The 24,504-nt window shown below is 34.2% G+C and overlaps 1 protein-coding gene across 1 annotated transcript; it reads right to left on the bottom strand.

Moving 5' to 3' along the window:
• Nucleotides 1–2,141: 2,141 nt before the first annotated feature.
• On the bottom strand, nt 2,142–8,607 carry LOC127956338 (paired mesoderm homeobox protein 2B-like). Its single transcript, XM_052554174.1, has 3 exons — nt 7,571–8,607; nt 3,029–3,151; nt 2,142–2,534 (listed from the first exon to the last, which is right to left on the bottom strand). Exons 1-3 carry the CDS (start codon nt 7,727–7,729, stop codon nt 2,436–2,438), a joined length of 381 nt encoding a protein of 126 aa, XP_052410134.1. The 5' UTR covers nt 7,730–8,607; the 3' UTR covers nt 2,142–2,435.
• Nucleotides 8,608–24,504: the final 15,897 nt, after the last annotated feature.

The following is a 24,504-nucleotide window of genomic DNA, read 5'->3' on the forward strand; positions in this document are numbered from 1 at the left end:
CTTGTCGTAGTGTATTGTAAGTCTGCTTCACTGTTCACAATGTTAACGTGTTTTACTCCACAGAAATCCCTGATCCAACATTTATTTTATCACTCAGCAAATATTGAATAATCCTCATGTTAATCAATTAAATAACGTAGTCAGAAGGGTGCACTGATAACACCGAGATAGTGGGATTTCGCTTCATTGCATAGAGGTTGTAAACACAGATAAACACGAAGGTGAAAAGTTGAACATTTGGAAGAGTAGCCCACGTTTATGATGTAAAGGTGAGGCCACGGCAGTAAAAATAAACACAAGTGTGTGAAGGTGCAGAAAAAAACCTGAACCCGCCACAACACAATATATGAATCAGTAGATAAACTATTTCTTCTGTATTTTCCCGTTTTTAACGTGAGTATTTTATTATTTTATTTATTATATATATAGATTTTTTTTTTTTTTCAGATCACAGCAAATTGTTAAAAAAAAGTTTTTTTTTATATATATAAAAAAATTTTCATATATATTTAATGCATTTATTTTTCAGGCCTTTTCCAAAGACTATAGATGTTGTTAATTATTCCTTAATTAGAACACCTAAGGAACTTTGCCTTTTCCATTAGTTTTTACATATATAGGCTAATAGCAAGCAAATGATAATTAAATCACATATACATTCTACTAGTGGGGAAATCACAAAATAAATTACTAATATATATCAGTGATCTTCTGTTAATTGTTTGATCCGGTTCACAGAAGGATTTGTTCACTAATCGGACCGAATCATTTGGGGGAACAACCGACTCGACTCATTGAAGCACAAACGATTCGTAATGAGCCAAGCCATGAGTCATTTAAGTATTTAAATGAGCTGAATCATTGTTAAAACAAAATGCACTGCCACATATAAAATGAAAATAAATAACTTTATTTAAAAAAAAAAGATTTTAAAACTCGTCTATGCTATCCAAGACCACGTGATAAAAGAATCAATGAATCATTTTTATAACCGAACTTTTTTTGTTGAAAAAAAGTCTCTGTACTCTTACTACTTTTACCTAATCTTTCTGTGGCATAAAGAGTAAGAGTATTAGTTATGACATAGCTTTGTTGATTTACTGTGATAAGTGTCATCTTTACCACCAGACTCCAACAAATTTCCCATAATGTAGCCCATAAAAATACATACATTTTACATAAAGAAAATATTCCTTCTCAGACAGATTTTCGTGTTCACCGTTTAGTGCAAAGTCACTTTGAATCAGCTTGTCATCATTTATGACACACAAACTGAATCCATCTCAAAGTCCAATAAAAAGTTTTGTTTATTTACCGTTTTATGAGGTATGTCTAAGTGTGTGCCCAAGTGCACTGTTCTGACATCATTGTGTGTAAAAAAATGAGTTGATATACATAATCCAAATTAACTTTACAAGAAACCAAATGATTCTTCAGAACAGTTTTTAAAATAATGTCAAATAATAGTTGTCTCTGTAAGAATTTGAGTCAAAAGTCCAATGACACAAAAGCATGCTTTCACTAGGAGTGATTTTCTGTGTTGGTTTCAAGAAAAACATTTAGTGTTTTCTGTCCTCCAGCCTAAAAACATGTGGATTTACTTCATGAATCCGCTCCATTACCCTCAGATAACTCAAGACTAGGTTTGATTTTTGCTGTTATCTGTTGTCTGTTTTCCTTCAGTATTCAACTTTCAGTCACCCTTGCGTTTGCCCTCTCTACCCGTTGTGACCCGCCTGTGAACTCAGTCAAATTAAGATAAAACTGTACTTTATGGCTTACGAGCCAATAAACCAATTCAGTGATAATTAGAAATTTCGACAATGAAATTCATTTATGGCACCATATCCATTCAAGTTTACAAGTTCATCTCTTGGAGGGCGGCGATAACGTAGAACACTTGTTCTAAACAATTAGTTAAGTACATATTTGATGTAGTTTAATTAACCACCGACACATGCACACATCCACAATTTCATGCACTGGGTGTGAAATTGAATTATAGATGTTGGACTACACTGATTTACTTGCATGAGCCTGAATGGTCTCTTTTTCTCTTTTTAAAGATGAAATTTAAGCATCTTCGAAGGACTGGAAATGGCGTTTCATCATTTGTCTTCTTGAATGATTCTGGGAATCCATCGGTTTAGTCAGTGAGTGCTGTGTCACAAATGATTGCATTCACTTACTGTTTTATCAGGGTTTTATTGTGATGAGATAAGGAAATTGAATTACAGCTTGCAACATGGTCATCACTTCACGTACGAGTTCTGTTTTAGAATAAAAAAGAAGGAAGTTCTTAAATACAAAGCACATGAGGGAAAAGCTGTTAACAGTCGATATAAAACAAGACACGATATGTCCTTTTATTCACAGAAAGGATCCTTGATCTTGTGAAAATGTCTGTTTGGCAGTGGCCCATGAAGGTGATGAGGTCAGAAGTATGAACCGTGTTGAAGTGTGACGAGTTCAGGAGAACCAATGCGAGGACAGATTGACTCCGGCAGCCAGAGCTTCTGGTGAAAACTCAGGTACTGCAATTGAAAACAGCCAATCAGAAACAGGGTATTTAAATTTAGACACTTTTAAATGATGAAAAAAAAAGTGATAAAATAGAAATAGCTTTTATTCCGTACTGTGATATACATTTGATTGGCAGAAAACAAGAAATTGAGGGCGGGACTTGGTTCTATGCTGTGGTAGCTGATTGGGCGTTGAGATGTAGGCGTGGCTTGTGAGGGCGGAGTTTAAGCACACTAAATGATTGGAGAATTTTTAACTGCACACAACTTAACTATTTCAAATTAAATGACATTAAACTGGCTTGAACCATGTGCATGCAAATAAAGTTGAAAATTGCTTATTGCTTATAACTTATTTTGATGAGATAATGTAAAAACACGTCGTCATTTATTGGTCATATAATTGTTTACAGTATATACATCTGATGTTTTCACCAGAAGATCCAGTTATCTGATTAAACATTTTGAGGTCAAAACATGTGATGGAGGTGAATGGAAGTATTTACGTGAACACAGAGGGCAGGAGTCTGGAGGTGAGTGTGTTCTGCATCTCTCAGCACTGTCAGAGGTGTGTGTGCTGCTTTAGCTTCACTGCGTCTCCACTTCGCCCGCCGGTTCTGGAACCAGATCTAAACACATGATACACAACTGGACTTGTAGGCAAACTCATAATGCAAACATTTCTTAAACTTTCATTAAACATTTATTATATATTCAATAGACAGACAGACAGATAGATAGATGGATAGATTTATTTTATTTTATTTTATGCTTAAATAGCCCAAATATTGAGGCAATCTTTGTAAAGCAAACATTTCATAAAGTTTCTTAAATCTAAAAAAAAAAAAAAATTACACACACACACACACACACACACACACACACACATATTTATATATAAGATATTATTTTAAGTTTATTATATATAAGTATTATTATTATTTTACTTGCAAATACAGAAAAAAAAGAAAAAAAAAATTACACACACATATTTATATATAAGATATTATATTAAGGTTATTATATATAAGTATTATTATTATTATTTTACTTGCAAATACAGAAAAAAAAGAAAAAAAATTACACACACACACACACATATTTATATATAAGATAATATATTAAGGTTATTATATATAAGTATTATTATTATTTTACTTGCAAATACAGAAAAAAAAAATATATATATATATATATATATATATATATATATATATATATACACACACAAATATTTGCATATTATATTTTGTAAAAATGTTTACCTTCATGTAAATTCATTAATTACTAAAATTACTAAAAGAATCTGTGTTTAGTTAAAAGTTATTACAAATTATACACTTTTTACTTACATGCCTGCATAATAACATTTAAACTACCCATATTTTATTAAATGATCCCTATGGAGTTAGAAATGTGTCTTTATTACATGCGAGAAAATAAAAGATCTGAGAGAAAAAAAAAAAGTTTGAGAGAAAAAGTTATCACACTGATAGCAAAAAAACATTTCATGAGAGAAAAAAGAATATTTGAGAGAAAAAGTTTTCATGCCAATAGCAAAAAATAATAATATTTGAGACTAAAAAAAGTTTTGAGAGAAAGTATTTTCTCATAGAACATAAAAAAATATACATTTGAAATTTTTAAAATTACTTCTGAGAAAAAAATCTCTCTCAAAATACTTTGAAAAAAAAACTCTCAAATATATATTTTTTGCTATCAGTGTGAAAATATTTTCTCAAAAAAAAAAAAAAGTGTTTCTCTCGAAACGCTTTTCTTTGCTCTTGATGCAATTTCTTGCTCTCGTGTCAGGATTTTGCTTTCACTGTGAGAATTGTGTCATGGGCGGGGCCACGTTCCTATTGGCCAGTCAGGTGAGCATCGTCTTGTCTTGGGAGTCGAACTGAATCATTACACCATTGTTCGGTTCACCTGCATAGAGGCCGCCTCTGCCTTATGGATAGTTAAGTTGAGCACAGACACTCCAATGTTTGGGTAAGATGATGACACAAAGCTGGCTGAGCAAGTTCAGTATCACTGAAGATTAAACATTAAAAAATAGCACTCATATTCATGAATGAATATTATATTATTTGCTTGCTAATTGCTAGTAAAGCTAACCAGCCATCATGCTAGGTAAACTTGCAAACTCACCTGGTTTATACTATGTTTAAATCAAATGCCAAATTAATGTTTTGATTTAGATAGTTTCATGCCTTATTTAGTGAGTAGTGAGCAGTGATTGATATACCGTTTGAAAGTGTCCCACCTAGTTTTGTTTAAAATAGTCTTTGTATGGTTGTTGCACATGTTTAGCTACACTGCATGTATAGCTCGCAAACTAAGCTACACGGGGCTTATTCTAAATATTTTTTACCATCTAGCTGAGGTCTAGAGCTGACAAGTAGAGGTGTGCGATACCGCTAGATTTGGTATCGATCCGATACCAAGTAAATACAGGGCCAGTATCGCCGATACCGATACCAATACCGATACTTTTTAATAATTAAGGTGAACGCGTCTTCAACCTAAATCTAAATGAATTTTCATGACTTTTAATTTGTTTTTGTGATTTGCATTTTTGGTTATTAATCAGTACTATAAAAGCTTTTGTTCAGAAACAACTTTTGGTTACTTCTGTTTTATTTAAATAAACAAAGTTACAAAATGATTACTTCACAAATATAAAACATTTAAAAACAAATTCTCTTTTCAAGTAGCATGTTAACAAAAAAATGTTTCTCCTCTTTAGTGCACTTCTTTTCAGGATTTTTTTCTTAAATAAAGTCACAAAGTTTTACTTCACAATAAATATAAAAAATGTAAAACAAATTCTCCTCAAAATTCCTGAAGCCGACATCTTCCACTATGGAAAGAGGCTGCAGGTCCTTCACAATCATTTCTGATAGGCGCCTTGTAATATCCACTGCTCTTGGAGAATCAGCTATTGATAAAATAATAAATAATAAAAATAATTAAGTCTGGTGCACATCTACGTGTAGTTTAAATATAGAAACTAGTATCCTTTTCACAGCTAACACAAAAAGGGTAATTATATTCAAATATCAAATATGACCTACATTATATTCAGTATATTTGTTTCAGTTCCAGTAAATGTATTCATTTAAATAACACGCTTCAATGGAATTAATGTATTACTTCTAGGTCTTAGCATAATTCTTAAGTTGACTAAAGTAACAAATGACCAGTTATTATTTATTATTAACTAATGCTGAAGATGACTAAAATATGTCTTTCATCTCTCTTATCTACCTGGATATTCTCTGCCAAACTGAAATGCCTCTGGCAGTGACTTCTGCCTTTGAGTCGCGGGTCTGTCGGGGCCAGGGGGTGGGGTGGTGTAGGGGGATTTTTCTCCTATTCTCTCCGTTTCTGCAGCTCTGCATTTTCTGGTCCGTGATTTTTCATATGTTTGTACAAATTAGTTGTATTGCCACTGTATTTTAAAGACTTTCTACAAATGGTACAAGTCGCTGTTGTCTCATTTTCGGCCTGAAAATACAGCCATACAACGCTCCTCTTTCTCTCTGCTGCCATTCTCCGCCTCTGACTGACTGCTGTTAGAAATGCGCGGCTGAGCGGCGCGCGCTCCTGACTGCTGGTGGTAGCGCTAGTGGTGAGTCACGTGACGGTACAACACAGGAGAGGGGGAGGAGAGCAGTGTCGTGCACGAGCAGCACTCTTGAGAGCTTGCTCTGCTCTGTGACAGCAGCAGCATTTTGACAAACACGGCCAGGTCGCAAAACGAGAGAAACTGAAACTTAAGTATCGATATTTTCACGTCGGTATCGATCAATACCGATACCAATGTTGGTATCGATATTATCGATATTAGTATCGATCTGCCCACCTCTACTGACAAGGTCAATTGCAGGTCTAGGACTAACTCTTACATTAGCAACCCACAAATATGTTTGTGCCTGTACTGTCATGGTAATTATTTTTTCTTTTAAATCTTTCAAACGGTATGTCAATCACTGTCTAACGTTAGCTAGTTGTAGGGTTGCCACCTTCCATGCATACTAACGTTAGTTGAAAGTTGTGCGGGAGGTTGTAAGAACAAGCAGTTACTCTTCAGGTGCTTTGAGGCTAGCAAGTGCAAAGGTAGAAACTAGCTCACTACTCACTAAATAAGGCGTGAAACTATCTAAATCAAAACATTAATTTGGCATTTGATTTAAACATAGTATAAACCAGGTGAGTTTGCAAGTTTACCTAGCATGATGGCTGGTTAGCTTTACTAGCGATTAGCAAGCAAATAATATAATACACGTTCATTCATGAATATGAGTGCTATTTTTTAATGTTTAATCTTCAGTGATACTGAACTTGCTCAGCCAGCTGTGTGTCATCATCTTACCCAAACATTGGAGTGTCCGTGCTCACTGCTCAACTTAACTATCCATAAGGCAGAGGCGGCATCTATGCAGGTGAACCGAACAATGGTGTAATGATTCAGTTCGACTCCCAAGACAAGACGATGCTCACCCGACTGGCCAATAGGAACGTGGCCCCGCCCATGACACAATTCTCACAGTGAAAGCAAAATCCTGACACGAGAGCAAGAAATTGCATCAAGAGCAAAGAAAAGCGTTTCGAGAGAAACACTTTTTTTTTTTAGAGAAAATATTTTCACACTGATAGCAAAACATATATATTTGAGAGTTTTTTTCAAAGTATTTTGAGAGAGATTTTTTTTTCTCAGAAATAATTTTAAAAATTTCAAATGTATATTTTTTTTATGTTCTATGACAAAATACTTTATCTCAAAACTTTTTTTAGTCTCAAATATTATTATTTTTTGCTATTGGCATGAAAACTTTTTCTCTCAAATATTCTTTTTTCTCTCATGAAATGTTTTTTTGCTATCAGTGTGATAACTTTTTCTCTCAAACTTTTTTTTTTCTCTCAGATCTTTTATTTTCTCGCATGTAATAAAGAACCAAAACTCACTCCATAGATCCCTTGGTCGTGGAAAACAAGATTATTGCAGAAGCAGTGTGTTTTCAGGAGACAGTGTATTGTACCTGAACTCTTCCCTCAGACAGCTGCGTTCGACAGGCGAGCTGGTCTCTGGTGTGAACGTCAGGATAGTGTGTTTCCTGAAAAACTCTCTCCAGCTCCTCCAGCTGGATCACGGTGAACGTGGTCCTCACCCGTCTGCGACCGGACCCTCGAGCTACCATCAGAATATGATACAGTAGATCTCATAACTTCAGGAAATACATTCAAGTCGGTCCAAAAGATAAGAAAGAGTGTCTTTTTCTTAACTCGATCAATACACAAGCTGCAAAACCTATTCAAAAATACAAAAAAGAACACACCTGTGTATGGAGTGATTTTAGGAGCATCCGTCTTTATCTTGGTCTGTGTGCATCCAGATGTTTTAAGTGTCTTGTTGACAGGTTTCTTCAGTATTTCTTCAATAGAGTGTGACAGAAGTTTTGGGGTGTCTGTGGCCGTCCTGCTCTCACGGGATGACGTCTCCACATATTTTTCTAACTCCACATCATCTAATTGCATTGTCTTTGAATCTTCACCGGTGTCTCAGAAGTTCAGGATACTATCGACTTGTGTAATAGTCAGTCTGTGTGTGTTGATATGACTGAAGCATTTATAGGAGGAGCGACAGGTTTACTGTGTAACAAACCTCCTCAGTCATAAATCCTTGACATCATCATGAACTGGTGCACATTTTTCATCTCTATCCAAAACACTAAAGATCTGAGATTTCTGTTTATATATTGTGTAACGCAGTTGTAGCAAGGTTTGTTCTATCAGCACTATTGGGATTGGTTACTAAACACATCGTAGCAATCATCACAACTTATTCTTGAGTTTATTAAAAAAGCATTTAATGTAAATTATGACAACCCTTCATTAACTGTTTGTAGTGCACAGATGTGTGTGAGAGAACAGCAGCTGTTCATGCAGCACCTAGTGACTCTTCTTTAGACGACAGCGACATCAAGCGGTCAGCTCTAGAATTACACGTTTATTAAAGTTGCTGCATATGCAATGATGAAAATCACAATTGCATGTCTTTTAGTCCATGCATGTTAGCTTTCAGGTCATCTATATTGCTAGTGTACAGAATATATATTTACGTATATAACAGACATATCGTTAAATTGAATTTAAGGGTCTTATTGGACAAATAAATAAAAAATGTATATATATATATATATATATATATATATATATATGCATTAAATAAGAAATTACATATTGGATAATTTTGTATTGGATATCTACATCAGGATTACTATAGTTAACTAAAACCATAAAAAATTAAATTTTCATGCATAGGAAACATAAAAAAACATTTTTTTACTGAAATAAAAAAAAAAACATAAAAAATCTTTTTTTATTATTATTTCTGCTAGTTGCTAAGCATTTCTCATTTTAACTAACACTGAAATACATACAAAAATGTATAAATATATATATATATATATATATATATATATATATATATATATATATATATACTGTATATATATATATATAAGCTGCTAAAGTAACAAAAACAGAAACTAGTGATTTTTTAAAAACTAAGTACAATTGAAATGGAGATGGGAAAAAAATTATAATATATAATAAAAACTATAATAGCATATTTTCTGTAATATGACCTTTTTAACTCTTCATGTAGTTCCATTTGACAATGCATAAATGATTATAAACATGCATATATATCATACTGAAAATTGATGAGGATAGTTAAATATAAATGAGTATAGTTAGTTCACAGAAGCACGTGTGTGTGTGTGTGTGTGTGTGTGTGTGGTCTGTATACACCACCCTCTCTAGCAGACGTTGTGGGAGAAGAGTACATACAGTAGGGTGAAAGTCATTTCTAATCCTCGTAGAGCCTGAGCTGAATAATTCACTAACACAAATCTATTTATCCACACACTTCTAAAAGTCCTTCTGTGGAGACACAGGAGCAAGGCCATGTATGCAGTGCAGAAGTCCTTCATGGACGACTCCAGGGAGAAACATTCATCTATATTTTATCACTATATTTAACGCTTTCGTCCGTGACGGACGTGTCACTGGCTCAATCTGTGTGGCTCTGTTTATCTCTGCTGGGTTTCTGGACGCACTTGAAAGTCTTTTACTCCCAGAGACACTAGATGGCATCCCAAGACATCAAAAGCAGTGTGTATTTTATTTAAATCACTCTCAGGAACCATTTAAATATGTCTGAATATATCAGATCCTGTTCTGATGCTGCATGTGAGAAGCTCTAAATCAAGAAAAAAATTGAAATCAGTATATTCATAATCAAAAATTAAAGACTGAGGAGGCTGAAATCCATATCACACCACAATCAGAGCAAAATCAAATTTTGTATGTGTGTGTGTGTGTGTGTGTGTACTTGTTTATTCTGTATTGAAGGTACCAAATGTCCACTCAAGGATAGTAAAACCTGAAATTTTGTGGGGGAAAAAAATTCATAATAGTAAATGATGTTGATCTGAAAACAGTGCACACAGGTTTCTGAAGTCTATGGAAAGTCCCCACAATTCACAGAAACAAGTGTGTGTGTGTGTGTGTGTGTGTGTGTGTGTGTGTGTGTGTGTGTGTGTGTGTGTGTGTGTGTGTGTGTGTGTGTGTGTGTGTGAAATTTAGATAATTCATTTGAATATTTATAATATTGGAATTGTAGCATCAGATTTGTGTTCATTTTAAGTGATTATTTAATCAGTCTTCCAAAAGTCAAGACATCTGACGCTAAATAAAATGCAACTTAAAGTTATAGATTAAAAGTACACATTTTTATATAGAAATTGACAGGATGTTGGAACTTAATTTTGCATTTAAAAATATTTAAATCTTTTAATTACAATTAATGAAACAATACAATTATTGGTGATTATTTATCCAATTTATGCAAAATTAAATGAATTTAAAATTAAGTTTTTGCTAATGCCATATTTATTTTTAAGATGTTACTGTTTGAATTAAATATGGCTTATAGAACTTCTTTTGTATTTTTAGTACCAGTCAATCATCATGCTGAGTCAGAACTGATTTATATTAAGCTGCAACAGGAGCATTGTGTATATAATGCACCGTGCCATTCCAAGCATCCTTAGCATGCTATTGATTAATATAAGAATATGTGAACAGTTTTCTTTTTCGGCTTCACTTTCTCTCTCTCTCTCTCTCTCTCTCTCTCTCTCTCTCTCTCTCTCTCCGGCATCTGCTGCTCCTCTGACAGTCGACCTTTTCTCCCTGAGTCTCTGGTGTAATCTGTCTCTCTGAGAGGAAGGAGTTGTGCCAGATAGCTTTATTTCTGCAGTCTGAAGCAGCAAATGCATTACACATTCAATTAACACACAATCCCTCCTGCACTCTCAGCCTCACGCTCAATTTACATCAGACAATACTGCACACTTTAACTATAAAATGTATATTATTTTAATGTTATTTTTGCATTTTTAATTACAATAATGTTTAATGATATTTAAAAAAATATTTATAATGAATTTAACACATTAAATAATGTTTTAGGTCATTAGTTTTTAGCAGTCCACGGTTTCCCTGCAGTACTTTCATGGGCCCCTGGGGGTCTGTGGACCTTCTTTTGAAACCTGTCTTTACAGGATGCAGCTGAGTTTGTGACTAGTAACTCTGAACTGCAAAAGTGTGACAAAATCACGTCTGTTAACTCCGAGCCTGCAGCTAAAGAGCACAGGTCTGTAAAAAGTTCTCACAAGTGACAGAGAATTTGGAACACAGCTGTGTTTGGAATGAAACAGCAGCGTAGTGCACACTACATAGTATGTACTGTGTACTGTTTGCAGCTTTAGTGAGTGAACTGTATGTGAAACTATACAATATGCGACGTCAAACGTTTTGTATTGTCGTCACATGAAACAATACTGACTGTTTAAATCAGACACACATTCAAAATGCCATTGCACAAAAAAAGTTAATGTTTAATCTTTAATATCTAATGTAAAGTTGCATGTAATTTAGAATAAATTGTCTTTAGCTGATCAAATAGTTACTCATAAAATAATACATTTACTTTTAATAAAAATGATGAATATTATAATTACAGCACTCTAAATATTCTAAATAAACATAATTCATATTTTAATTTTAAGTTGATTTATGTATTTATATAAAATATATTTTGGCAGTCTGATCAAATAATCAGATCATACAAATAAGAATTTTACATTTTCTTTAAAAGTTTAAAAATGTAATTCAAATATTTAAATTCCAACATTCTAAAGATTCGAACAATTTCCTCTAACTTTTTTTTTATTTACTGTTGAAAGTCATTTGTCACAAAGTAATTTGTGAAGTTGAAAGCATTGCATTGTGGGATCTGTTATATCCATGCATACAGAACATCTGCACACTATACATACTGTATATTTCAAAAATGTGCTAATATTCTTGTTTCTATGTCATTGCTGTTGGGTGATTTATAGAGAGCTGTCACAGCCCGTTGGCTCGTCTACTAACAGTCGACATGTCAATGCCAGTCAATTCACCGAAGGTCGATCTCAAACACTTCTCCGGAGCGAAGGCTTTGGCACAGTCTGATGGCAGCGCATCTTCCAGGTGGAAGGCATCTGAGCGAGCGCATTTCATGCAACATTAAAGAGACTGCAATCAGTCCAAAGTGCACAAAGTTCCTTCCGGATCTAACAGAGCTTTTTGAAGCAGAATCAATATTCTGTCATCATCCTCTCCCAGTCTGACTATATTCTCAGATTATAGCTTTATGTGATGCACAGAATTATACTTAAGTCATTTATTTACTGATACCATCACATATTCAATGGTGCTTTTTAGAGTAAATGAGGACGATATTTTTTTTATGAACTGTCCCTTTAAGTGGGTGTTTCATTATCAGAAGGGCAGTTAGTTGCTGCTTCTACTGTATATGGAGGACACACATCAGACTGTTCAGTATGCATCATACTCTACATGCCTGTATCTATTTTTGATCATTCTTCACTCGCCATAAGGTTAAATGACTCACAGAATAGCACCGAACAGGCTGGAGTTTCTGTGTGCCATAATACCCTCTTCATTATTCCCTCGCTAATTGTCCTGTGTCCTGTTGTGTCTCGGTTCTTTGCGTTTTTTCCTCTTCAAATCTTGACGGAAAGTTCTTAATCTTGTTAAAGGCACTGCAGTGTCATTGTGCATTCTGTTCACAGTTCACACAGGGGAGCTCGTTTTGGTGCAGACTGGTGGATAGTCTCACATAAAAATTAAATAAATAAATAAAAAGTGAGACTATCATTTTTTTGTGTGTCACGACGTACATTATCACACATATTTGCATGCATATTTGCATGGCAACCACATAGAACATCCTAGCAACCATATTGAAATGCCTTGGCAGCAACTCACAGCCACATAACAACACTGAACCAACATCTTGCTAACGAACACTGTAGAAACCCGCTTAAACTATTAAAAGGATTTTCTTACATAGCATGACCCTAGCAACCATCCAACTCACCTTAGCAACTAAATAACAACACCCCGACAACCATCCACAATACATTAGCAATCACAAGAAATGGCAAGGGCAACAATCTGGAACAACCACCCACAGCTGCATACTGTAGTAACATTCTGGAAACTAGTAGCATCTGCATAGCAACAGGCCAAAAACACCAACAACACCATGTTTTAAACGCCCTGACAACCAGACACAACACATTAGCAACCGCATACCAGTACCCTGACAACCTCTAACAACCGAATCATTTCCGTGTTTCTCAGACGATCTTGTTCATTTAGGGCCCCATGAAATTTACGTTGAATTTTATTTTTAATTTTATTAAATATATATATATATATATATATATAATTTTTTTTTTTTTTTTTTCAAAAAAAGATCATGTTTTTTCTTAAGGATGAGAAATATGCAATGGAAAATATTAATGTGAAAAAAGTATACATCATTTTGCTACAGTAAACACACTAAACAAGCATATTTAAAAAAAAAAATTAATTCCTCAAAAGTTGATGCTATATGACAAGTATGTGTGAGTGTGAGATTTATAATTGCATTTGATATTCAGTACAGTTTATCAGTTCATGCTGGGAACTGAGCCTATGGCCCTGGCTTTGCTAGTATAATACAGTTTGAGTTACAGGAAAGAGCATCAGTTAATCTACAACTGGAAGCAAATAATAATGATGTGAGGCATCCAGGTGAAGTTTGATGGTGTAATCTCATGGATGTAGGTGGGCCCGACTGCTTCACCCAGCGGACTCCTTTGTCTTGAAGGCAGAAGCAGACGCGGTTAGCCGCTCAGACGTGAATGACAGTACAGAGGAGAACGCTGTCAGGTCAGATTTAGTCTGGCTGCTTTACACTCTCTGATCTGAGACAGACACGCTTTTTGGGCCCATTAACCCTGAAATGAAATCAGCTTCAAGTCAAACGCCGCTCCTCCTCTACCTTCTGTCTTTCGGTGTATGGAGACGGCTGAAAGTTGAGCTTTCAAGCCAGAGGAAGAAGAAATGACTAACTCTAAACCCAACGACTGGCAGCACATACACATACCTTCAGTCAGTAAAATCAATGCTCTGTACACCACATTCACCGATACTTCTGCTGTAAGCTGCTTGTTTGTCTTTATTACCATATACCATATTTCACAAGGATCATGTGACATTGAAGACCGGATGTAATGATGCTGAAAAATTATCAGGAATAAATTGCATTTAAAATATTTAAATAGAAAACAGTTATTTTAAATGATATAATATTTCATAGTTTTACTGTTTTTGTTTTGGATCAAATAAATACAGGCTTGGTGAGCAGAAGAGACTTCTTTAGGAATAATACTGTTCAAAAACTTTTGACTGGCTGTGTGTGTATGTGTGCATTTTTTATTTTTTTATCTATAATTGAACATCTTAAATGTATTATATTATTTAATGCATGCATTAATTAATTAATTAATTTATTCAAATGTTTAATCATTTATTTTCATGTAGTCAACTAAAAAAAATCCTATAAAACGAAGAGTGTTTTTCTGCACAGAACCATTGAAGAACCATAAGAATTGGATTGAATTTGTCAGCTAAAATATAGTTTTATTGATGTTTTCCTAGTATTTTGTTTTCTATATTTTCACAAACAAAAAGAAAAACATCATTTACTCTGCTTTCATTTGCTGTAATAAAATCATACTTATGAAAATGGTGGTTAGATTTTTGCACATTTAATAATGCTCTTAAAATGAATTGGGCCAAACACTTTCTCAAAAATCCAACCTCAGTTCGGACCTTTATTCCACAAAATATTTTCTCCAAATTTGGTGGATTAAATTTGTTATTGCTTTGTATTTATAATGTTGAAATTCCAGCTAAATGATCTAAATTCCATAAGCAGGTCCTCCTCGCCTGGTCTCTTCTATACAAGCACAACTTTTCTCCTCATTAATATTTTATATGGAATAACAGAGATACTCTATATAAAAACTGATATCTCTTTTCTTCCAGCAATGGTTTGAGGCAGATATTTGGCCTGTAATGCAATTATTTAATGCAAATGGCCCTTTATTAATTTATGATGAATTTCTTAATTGTTTAAACATTCTTATTACCCCTAAAGATTTTGCTATTGTATTCTCAGCCATACCATCTGGAGTTATTAAGACTATTTTAGCATATCCCCTCAATTTGAGCTTTTTTAGATGCTACTGTGGGAAAATATTGCTTTTCATCTACTTCTTCTAATAGATCAATACGTTCATTATTTCTAAAGGAAAATGTTTCCATTCCTAATGTGACAGTTTATTTATTTATTTTGTGATTTGTGATATTGCCTGGAGGAAAATGTGGCTGATTCCAAATAGATACTTAATTACTAATAAGATAAGATAAGTTTCCTTTGCTATTATCCACCGTGCGTATCCTGTAAATAGCTTCTTACAGAAATTCAAAAAAAGAAATTGATACAAATTATTCTTTTTGTAAACAGCACCCATTGTGCATTAGTCTGAATAATTGAGGAAAGATTTGTCCGTATTTGTGACTGAGAACATTGATAAGGATTTTTTTACTTTAGAAAAATGTTTTGTTTGGAATTGTTAATTGTAAAAAATAACATTTACTTCAAAACAAAATATACTTAATCTTATATTATTAACAACATTTTATATACATAAATGTGCATTTTCAGGTCAGAAACCACTTTTTATGTTTTGCTTGCTTTACTTTTTAACTTGTGTAACAAGAAGGCTTTAAAAACAATTGAAATTTGTCTCTGTCTTTTAATCTTTTTCTTTGACGTGATCTTTTGGGATTATAGTTATATACCCTTGTCTTGTACTCTGTAGTGTTTTTTTTCTTGTATTTTTGTTTATGTGTTGTTCTACAGTGTGAATGATTTTTTTCTTTGTCTATATAATGTTCTTAATAAACAAAATAAGATCAGATCTCCTGCTCTTCTGTCCTGAGGATTGATTTGGGAACACGAGGCTTGTCATCTCTGACAAACATCAGAGGAGGATCATCATGACGGTGGTTGTTCCTCGTCAGGCTGCGGCGGTGTGCGTCCTGGTTCCTGTAGTCCTGACCTGTATGACAGCATCACCTGAACCACAGAAAACAGCATAGAAAAGACCTGTGCTTTCAGACAGAATGCCCTGCATTCATCCGAAAGAAATGTGTGTGTTTTATGATCAAACATGGAAGAGACATGAGGATTGATGGACTGTCACATGCACAGATGGATGTTTAGGAATGGCATACTACTTTTGCAGTATCCCACAATGCAATGAGCTCAACTTGATCTTCCATATCTTTGTGTTGCATGATATAAACAGTTGCATTTTTTAAATTGCAGAATGCACTTCTCATTGCAGATTTACTTCCAATGATATGCAGTTGTCAAAATAATTATGGTTATTTTTATTTATTTATTAAACATTTCTTTTAAATCCAATTTAGCTTTATCAGATTAGGTTTCAAAAACCTGATGGGTGTGTGTTGTACTGTCTCCCATTCTGAGTATTGTACTCATTATTTACTGTACTTTTTGATTACTAAAGTTAATACAATTAAATTTAGTAAAAAAAACTGCATAAAAGCAAAAAAAATAATTAAAAATATACTATACTGACATACTAAAAGAAGGGGGAAAAAATATGTTTTGAAAGAAAAATGATAAAACACTAAACACTAACTACTAAAACGAAACTTTAGAAATGCAAAAAATAAAACCTAATTCAAGATAAAAAGAATTAGTAGAAGTATCACTATTATAGTGTGTTAACGATAATAAAATAATAGGATTTAGTAGTGCACACTGCGTAGAAACAATTTTTACTTAGAAATTTTTTTCTAAATATACAGTAGTAATTGCTTAAAACATAAAAAAATTGTAATATTAAATAAAAAAAAGATAATATTACATTTTGAAGAAAAACAGAAATAGTATTTTCTTGTTAATCTCCAATAATGTTTCATTTAAAGTATGACTTAAAAAACACATTTTGACACAGTATGTAAAATATATAATATTCACATGCTATAAAATCCACAATTGTACTTGCTATACATTCAGTCAGTATGTTCACTGCTGTGTGTGTGTGTGTGTGTGTGAACTTTGGATGGGTTAAATGCAGAGCACTAATTCTGAGAATGGGTCACCATATTTGGCTGTATGTCACGTCACTTTCACTCTCTTTTTTTTTTGAATTAGCAAGAGCAGTGTGGCAGTGTGCTTTTACGAACACAACCAGAGAAATAAATGTGCAAGAGCAGAGACATGAAGTGTGCAAAACAATAGTTAAAGTGTCATTGCAGGAAAGTTCTGTGTTTCTGTCAGGCGTCTAATGTTCTCGACACAAGTTTGTCTTTAAGAACAGCCTGCTGAGGAAACATGAACATGTGTGCGGTCCATTAGGATTCACCTCGGCGTGACGAGACGAGGCCCATCCAGAGCCACTCACAGATTGACTGACAGCTAATATGCTTTAGTTTCGTCCATTCCAGCTGGATCCGAATCTCTCCGGACTGTTTCTAAATAACCAGCAACCAGGCGACATCGTGGTGCATTTGGCTTGGGATTCGAACACCGATGCTTTAGCACCTCTATTGTGTTCCTCTATCCCTCGACAGCACTTGACAATAGCAATACAGGAGGTTATGACAGAGCGCCTTATGATAAAGAACACCGTTCAGCCTTCGTGTCCTTATCACGCTGAATATAAAGTGTGATCTTCCTTCAGAACGGTTTCAGTCTTTCATGAAATCCTGTCGGAGGGGTTGTGAAATATCCAGTTCTTATAGATGTGCATAACAATTACTGCATTATAGACTCGAGTAGGATTTGTTTTTGAAGTAAATGATTTCTTTCATTCAGTTAGGATTCTTAAATTGATCAAAAGTGACAGTAAAGACGATTACGTTAATTTTAAAAAAGTGCTGTTCTTTTTAACTTTCAAAACATCAGTGAATTCTGAAAAAAAAAAAAAATGTATGGTGTCACGATTAGTCCAAGGATGAAGACAATGTTGAAAATAAAACGAGGTTTATTAAATAAATCCACAGATAGCACGACTGCGAGACAGCTGTGTATAGCACGGAAAAGTCACACAGCACAAATTAAAACCTATGCCACTAGTAAAGGCTTTTTATATTACGGACGTTCCTTCTCAGAATGACAAATTTACATCTAGCAATTATCAGCCTATATTTTGAAATTCTGAGTTTGTATCTCACAATTGTGAGGAAAAAATACAAACATCTGAATTATGAGAAAAAAGTCAGAACTGTGGGATAAAGTCAAAAATGTAAACCACTTCAGATGTAGGAAATAAAAAGCAATATGTCTCAGATGACCATGTTATGCTTTTTTGTGCGTCGTCTGTGGACAACGAGTGAAAACACCTCTGCCATAAATCCCAGCTTAATAAAGCTTACGGTGTACATTTTCCATCTCTGTTGAGTTCAGCCTCAGTGCAGCTGATGTAAGTTACTCTTGTAGCAATGCATTTACATTTTTTTTACATTGCCATTGCCTTTTACAAGAAATTGGCATGATTTCTCATAGACGTGTACACATAATTAACCGTTTTGTGGTTGTGAGACCAGTGCACCTGCGGTGTCTCAATCTGTCCTCGTTGTGACTGTTATTTGTCTAATGTTTGCTTTGTAAATGCACATATCACTGCGCTAATTGTCAAGATATCCTTTCTAGTTGACAGGTTCTGCTAATTGGCAATCAACCTCATGTGACTGTTCATCTGCAGCTGCGTTTGTAATTTCGAATTTAATTACACTGAAGTCAGGAGTGTCCTTTTGTAGCATCTCTGTTGTTTTATTCACAGTCTGTGTTAACACTACTTGCACTCATACAATGCAACATGCAAATGCATCTGAAATATGCTGCTAAAAATGAAATGGCCAGCACACTGTTGCAGGACATACGGAAATGGCTGGGTTTTTCCAGCACATCTCTGCCAGGTCAGGCTCTATATCCGTGTAAAATGTGCTCAGATGCAGCTCTAAGAGTGAGAGCAGATAAATACTTTAGGTGCCATTTACAGTGATGAAACTCAATGGACTGTTCGCCTCAGTCTGAGGACTGAAGGATGAATATAGAGAAAGAAGGAAAGAAATAGGTCATTTGGCTAAGAGAGACTGTCCATAGAGAGAGAGAGAGAGAGAGATAGAGAGAAAATAAATAAATGAATGCTTAAAAAACCTGTCCAAGTCACATTTCAACCTGAAATCAAAAGAAGAAACTTTGCAAATGCATCCTATTTTATGAATATCTTGTTCTCAAGGTATAAATAAGCACGATTTAATACTATTTAAGTATTAATCACGTTAAAGTAATAAAATTGAGCTTAATCATCATCATATTTTTTTTTATGCAATAAATTCTTAATGATCATAGGCTTGTTTTTATGCTAAATATAATTTCTTATTTTTCTGTATTATTTCTTTGCAGAATGAGCTAGGTTAGGGATGGGTGTGAGAGATAAAAATAAAATGCAATGAAAATCAATGCAGATGGCAAGGGTACAGCAAAAGGCTAAGAAAGGGTTGAGTTGGCAAAGGATGAAGTTACTGACATTTCGATTAGACCTGGAAAGGTCGTGAGTGTCCCAAGATACCAGTTTTGTTCAACTTTGACATCTAGTATAAAATCATTGTCCATGTTGCACTACTATGGCTAAATGGTAGGACCATTTTCTGTTGCTTTCATCTTTATTTTAAAACACTTTTTGATGCAATTTAAATCAATAAGTTCATTGACATTACACCAATCTTACAGTATGTATGCTTACTGCAAGATTCAGTCTTTGCTCATTGGTAGTTGCTTGTTGAGATGATTTTGTGATTTGCATTTTTTTATTTTGGATTACTGCCACAAAAACTTCCAAACAAAGTCACAGCAGAATAATTGTCACACCAGGAAACACACAGCTTTTCTATGCTGAATGATTCAGTGGTCTTTAACAAATCAGTTGAGTGATCAATTGAGCAGCTCAGAAAGATGATCACTTTTTCATAAAGAGTGATTTTTGAGTGAATGATTCAATCACACACCCATAAAGTACAGACCAAAAGTTTGGAAACATTTTTAATGTTTTTGAAAGAAGTTTCTTCTGCTCATCAAGCCTGCATTTATTTGACCAAAAATACAGAAAAAAAACAGTAATATTGTGAAATATTATTACAACTTAAAATAATAGTTGATTGCATGATCATTTAGAAATCATTCTAATATTCAGATTTATTATGAGTGTTGGAAACAGTTCTGCTGTCTAATATATTTGATGAATAAAAGGTTAAAAAGAACTGCATTTATAAAAAAAAATTCTAATAATATATTTTCTTTACTATCGCTTTTTATCAATTTAACACATCCTTGCTGAATAAAAGTATTGATTTTATAAAAAAAAAGAAAGAAAAAAAATTACTGACCCCAAATTACTGACCAGTGGTGTATATTGTTATTACAAAATATTTATATTTTAAAAACATAGCTTCTTTTTTTTTTACCTTTTATTCATCAAAGTATCCTAAAAAAGTATCAGATGTTCTGAAAAAATATTAAGCAGCAGAACTGTTTCCAACTTTGATAATGAATCATCATATTAGAATGATTTCTAAAGGATCATGTGATAATGATCCTAAAAATTCAGCTTTGCATCACAGAAATAAATGATAATTTAAAGTATAATACATTTAAAAACAATTATTTTAAATTGTAATAATATTTCACAATATTAAAAAAATTCTGTATTTTTGATCAAATAAATGCAGGCTTGATGAGCAGAAGAAACTTCTTTCAAAAACATTAAAAATAGTAACGTTTCCAAACTTTTGGTCTGTACTGTATGTATAATAATATAATTTAAATATTTAAAATGAAATAAGACAGTAATTATATATTTCAATATATGTTTGAAAAGTCTATTTATTTCATTTGTGTATGACAGCAACTTTCATGAACATGAAGTTCATTTGGATTTTGGCTCCAATATTTCAGTCTTTACATGAAGTGTCTGTGTCATGCATTTCATTCATATTTTTGGGTCTTTGCTTTCCTGAGAGTCGAGGCATGAATATATAGTCAAGCTCTGGTGTAGTCCATAGATATTTGCCTTTAAGTGTGACAAAAAGAAGAAGAAGAAGAAAACAGGCACTCTTTAGTCCCTTTTTTTATTTCAGCCAAACAGTATTAAAATAATAGATGCTCGAATACTATATACAAGGGACCTGAGACAAGGGCATATTTAGCTACAACCTCCTACATGCTCAAAGAGCTTTTGATTTGTTCTGCAAACTGGAGCAGAACAACCTGGACTAAAAAAAAAAAACTATAGTGTTGAGAGTCAGCACACTTACAGCAGGAGACAGGGATGGAAAACAAACAGGTCTTCTCATATCACTGCTGTAACATAGAAGCGAGATGCAGAGACGTCAGCGTAGCCAAGTGGAAGAGTATGATTAGTGTTTTCCTGAGGTGTGCTACAGCAAAATCTCTACATTTCCACTGTCACACAGTATATACTAGCACAGAGTGGAAAAATCATTTTCATTCAAGGTGTATAAATGAAAACCTGCAGTGGAATCTCTTCAGAAGCTGCTAATGACAGCCATGGGCAGGTTTCGCATCTCCAGATGCCGACAAAGGAAAGACGTTGCCAGTGTGTTTCCTTGGAAACTTCTTGAATAACAATTGCTGCTAGCTGTTTATTGAAGTTGCCAACTCTTCCAGTCTGATGCATGCCAGCATGAGCCTGTTTTTCAAGTGTGAGGCGCTGGTGTTGAACATATGCTTGGCATCACTGAAGCCGAACACATGCAGCCCTGCACTCAGATGTTTGCAGTTGACCTGGAGTCACTAAGACCTGCCCTGAAAACATTTCTGACCAATCAAACCTCAGCAACTGTTTTCTCTTTTTAATAGAGTCCATCAGTCGGGTTCTGTAAGTAAAAATCCCGTTCATTTTCTCCATAGGGGAATTGATACTTGATGATAAAACCATTAATCAGATCTACTGAGAGTACATGGTTGTTAATGAATGGTATGTGCTTCACTTCAAGCCACCAGGCCTCATTATTTCAACCTTTTTAAATAGTTGCGTTTAACATTGGGAATCTAGTGAAAAACTACATTACCCATGATTCTGCAAAATAATCTTCACCAATCAGAGAGCTGATGGAAACAAATTGCACCAAAAAAAAAAAAAAACACCCACTCTCATTAAGCATAATGAATCAACTGAGTCTCTTTATGCTCTCTCTCTCTCTCTCTCTCTCTCTATATATATATATATACATATTTTGCAATAAATGTAAAATTATATATTGATTTTATATACATAATCAACCTATATAAATTAAGTTTTCTATTTATCTATCATCATTTGCAGTGCTTCATGGGATTGTAGTTCTTTCCCTCATTAAATCCATTAATTACACATCCTTGTAACTTTTTTCTTGTACTTTTTTTCTTCAAATCAAAGTTTGTAATGTTGTGATTCACCTCAAAGTTGGTTAGTTTGGTTTTAACAAGACTTGGAAAAATCATACACTCTCATTCAGTGGATTTAAAGTGCTTTATTTAACTTTTTTTTTATCATTCAGTGCTTGATTTAGCCATTTCTTGTTAGAAAAACGAACCAAATCTCATGAGAAAATGTAACTAGTTCACGATGTGGCAAAGTCATATGTATTAATTCAATGTGATTTGTAAGGAAATTTGCGAATTTGGAAAATAATTGCCAAACCAAGCAACACAAAGTGTTTGTTTGCTAATTGATTTAGTTGTTTTTTTCGCTTTAATTACATTACGAAAAAGGCTAATTACCACCATATTAATTCTGATACCACATAAAGTCAACTTCATAAATAGGCCTGTATGTATCCATTGCAAACATATTTTATTATTAGTCTTAAAATGTCCATAACATAAAATTGTTGTCATACCATAGTTTGACTTGTACTTCGCTTCGCTGATTTCAAAGACTGCTGTACAGTAGTGTCTTGAGCTCAGATAACGCTAAGAGAGAGCTTACGAATGGTCCAGACCAACCTTACGAAAGTATGACTTACAGAAGATATACTTAGTGTACGAACGTGTCGGGAATCGTGCCATAAGGTTAAGAGAGAGGTTAAGGAATAGGTTAAGAACTACTTAGCGATAAGAACGTTTTGGGGAACCGGGCCTTGTTCTGTTGCTGATTGAATTGTTGCTTTTGAATGAATCAGTTGAATGAATGATCCAATAAACATATACTAGAAGGTCCATCTCTAAACCTAACAGTAAGTGGGAAATAAGCAGATGATATGAAACCGTACAAATGAGATTGTATTGAATTAGCTGCCAGTTTACCAAATGTAAAATAGTCACAAATTGTAGTGATAAAATGGCGTAAGTGTACTAAGTTTATCATATACTTGTTAATTTATTGAAAGATAGTTGGTGAAGCCAACTATTTTGAACAAAGTTGTGTGAATAAATCCCATAGTGCATTGCTCTCAGCCAGTATGGAACTTTACATGCTTACAGAAAAAGGATGACAGCCAGGAACAAATTAGCCATAAGTACAGTGCTAAAGCTAACGGCAAAACTGTTGCTAGTGCCAACTCAGCCTCAAAGAAGCCTTGTGACGTTCCCCATCCAGTGTATTTTACCTCGGAGAGCAAAGGCTGTGGTATGAATGTTGACTCTAGACACTTTTCCAATTGGCTTTTATGACGCTTGCCGCTGCGAGCTAATGTGAAGAGATGCTATGAAGCTCTACGGAGACACTCAGCTGATAACATGTTGGGAGTCATCATTTTGAGTGCCTAGCACAGGCTGTCAGACGTAGACAAAACATTAATACCAATGTTTCCAAAAGCTATTGATGGCATCAGATGCTACACTGCAATTAAGTGCTGCTAGCGTGTAATTCACATGGCACCATCTTAAGAACAAAAGACAGGTTGTGGTTAGCTTTGTTTGCTTAGCCAAGCATCACTATTACGTGGGCTCTTAGTTGGGGTAGTGATTTGAACAAACCCCTAATGATAAGTCTGGTTTGTAACCTGGTAGCTTGTTTAACTTTTCTATGCATTATTTGTGTATGTTAAAACAGGTGGATAAAATGTCACATACACTAGCAACCACTTAAAACACGCTAAATCTCAACCAGAACAACTAAGCAACTGCATAGCAATTGACTAAAATGTAGTCTCTCCACACAGAGGGTTAATTGAATACGCTGAGTAGATGAAGCGTTGCAATGTCTTTAAATAACCCCCATAAGAATATAAGTGTTTCTGTGTAAGAGTAAAGTCAGTCCGCTTCACTTTCTCTCACACTCGGCTGCCTGGCGATGTTGCCTTGGCAACTGCACTGCATCCGTGAAGTCTGTCGAAAAAAACACACACAAAGTCAAGGAGAAACACTGTGATGACTTAATTTTCTTCCTTAGATGAGAGTCTA

The sequence above is a fragment of the Carassius gibelio genome, chromosome B4 (assembly GCF_023724105.1).
Source record: "Carassius gibelio isolate Cgi1373 ecotype wild population from Czech Republic chromosome B4, carGib1.2-hapl.c, whole genome shotgun sequence".
Lineage (NCBI taxonomy): Eukaryota > Metazoa > Chordata > Actinopteri > Cypriniformes > Cyprinidae > Carassius > Carassius gibelio.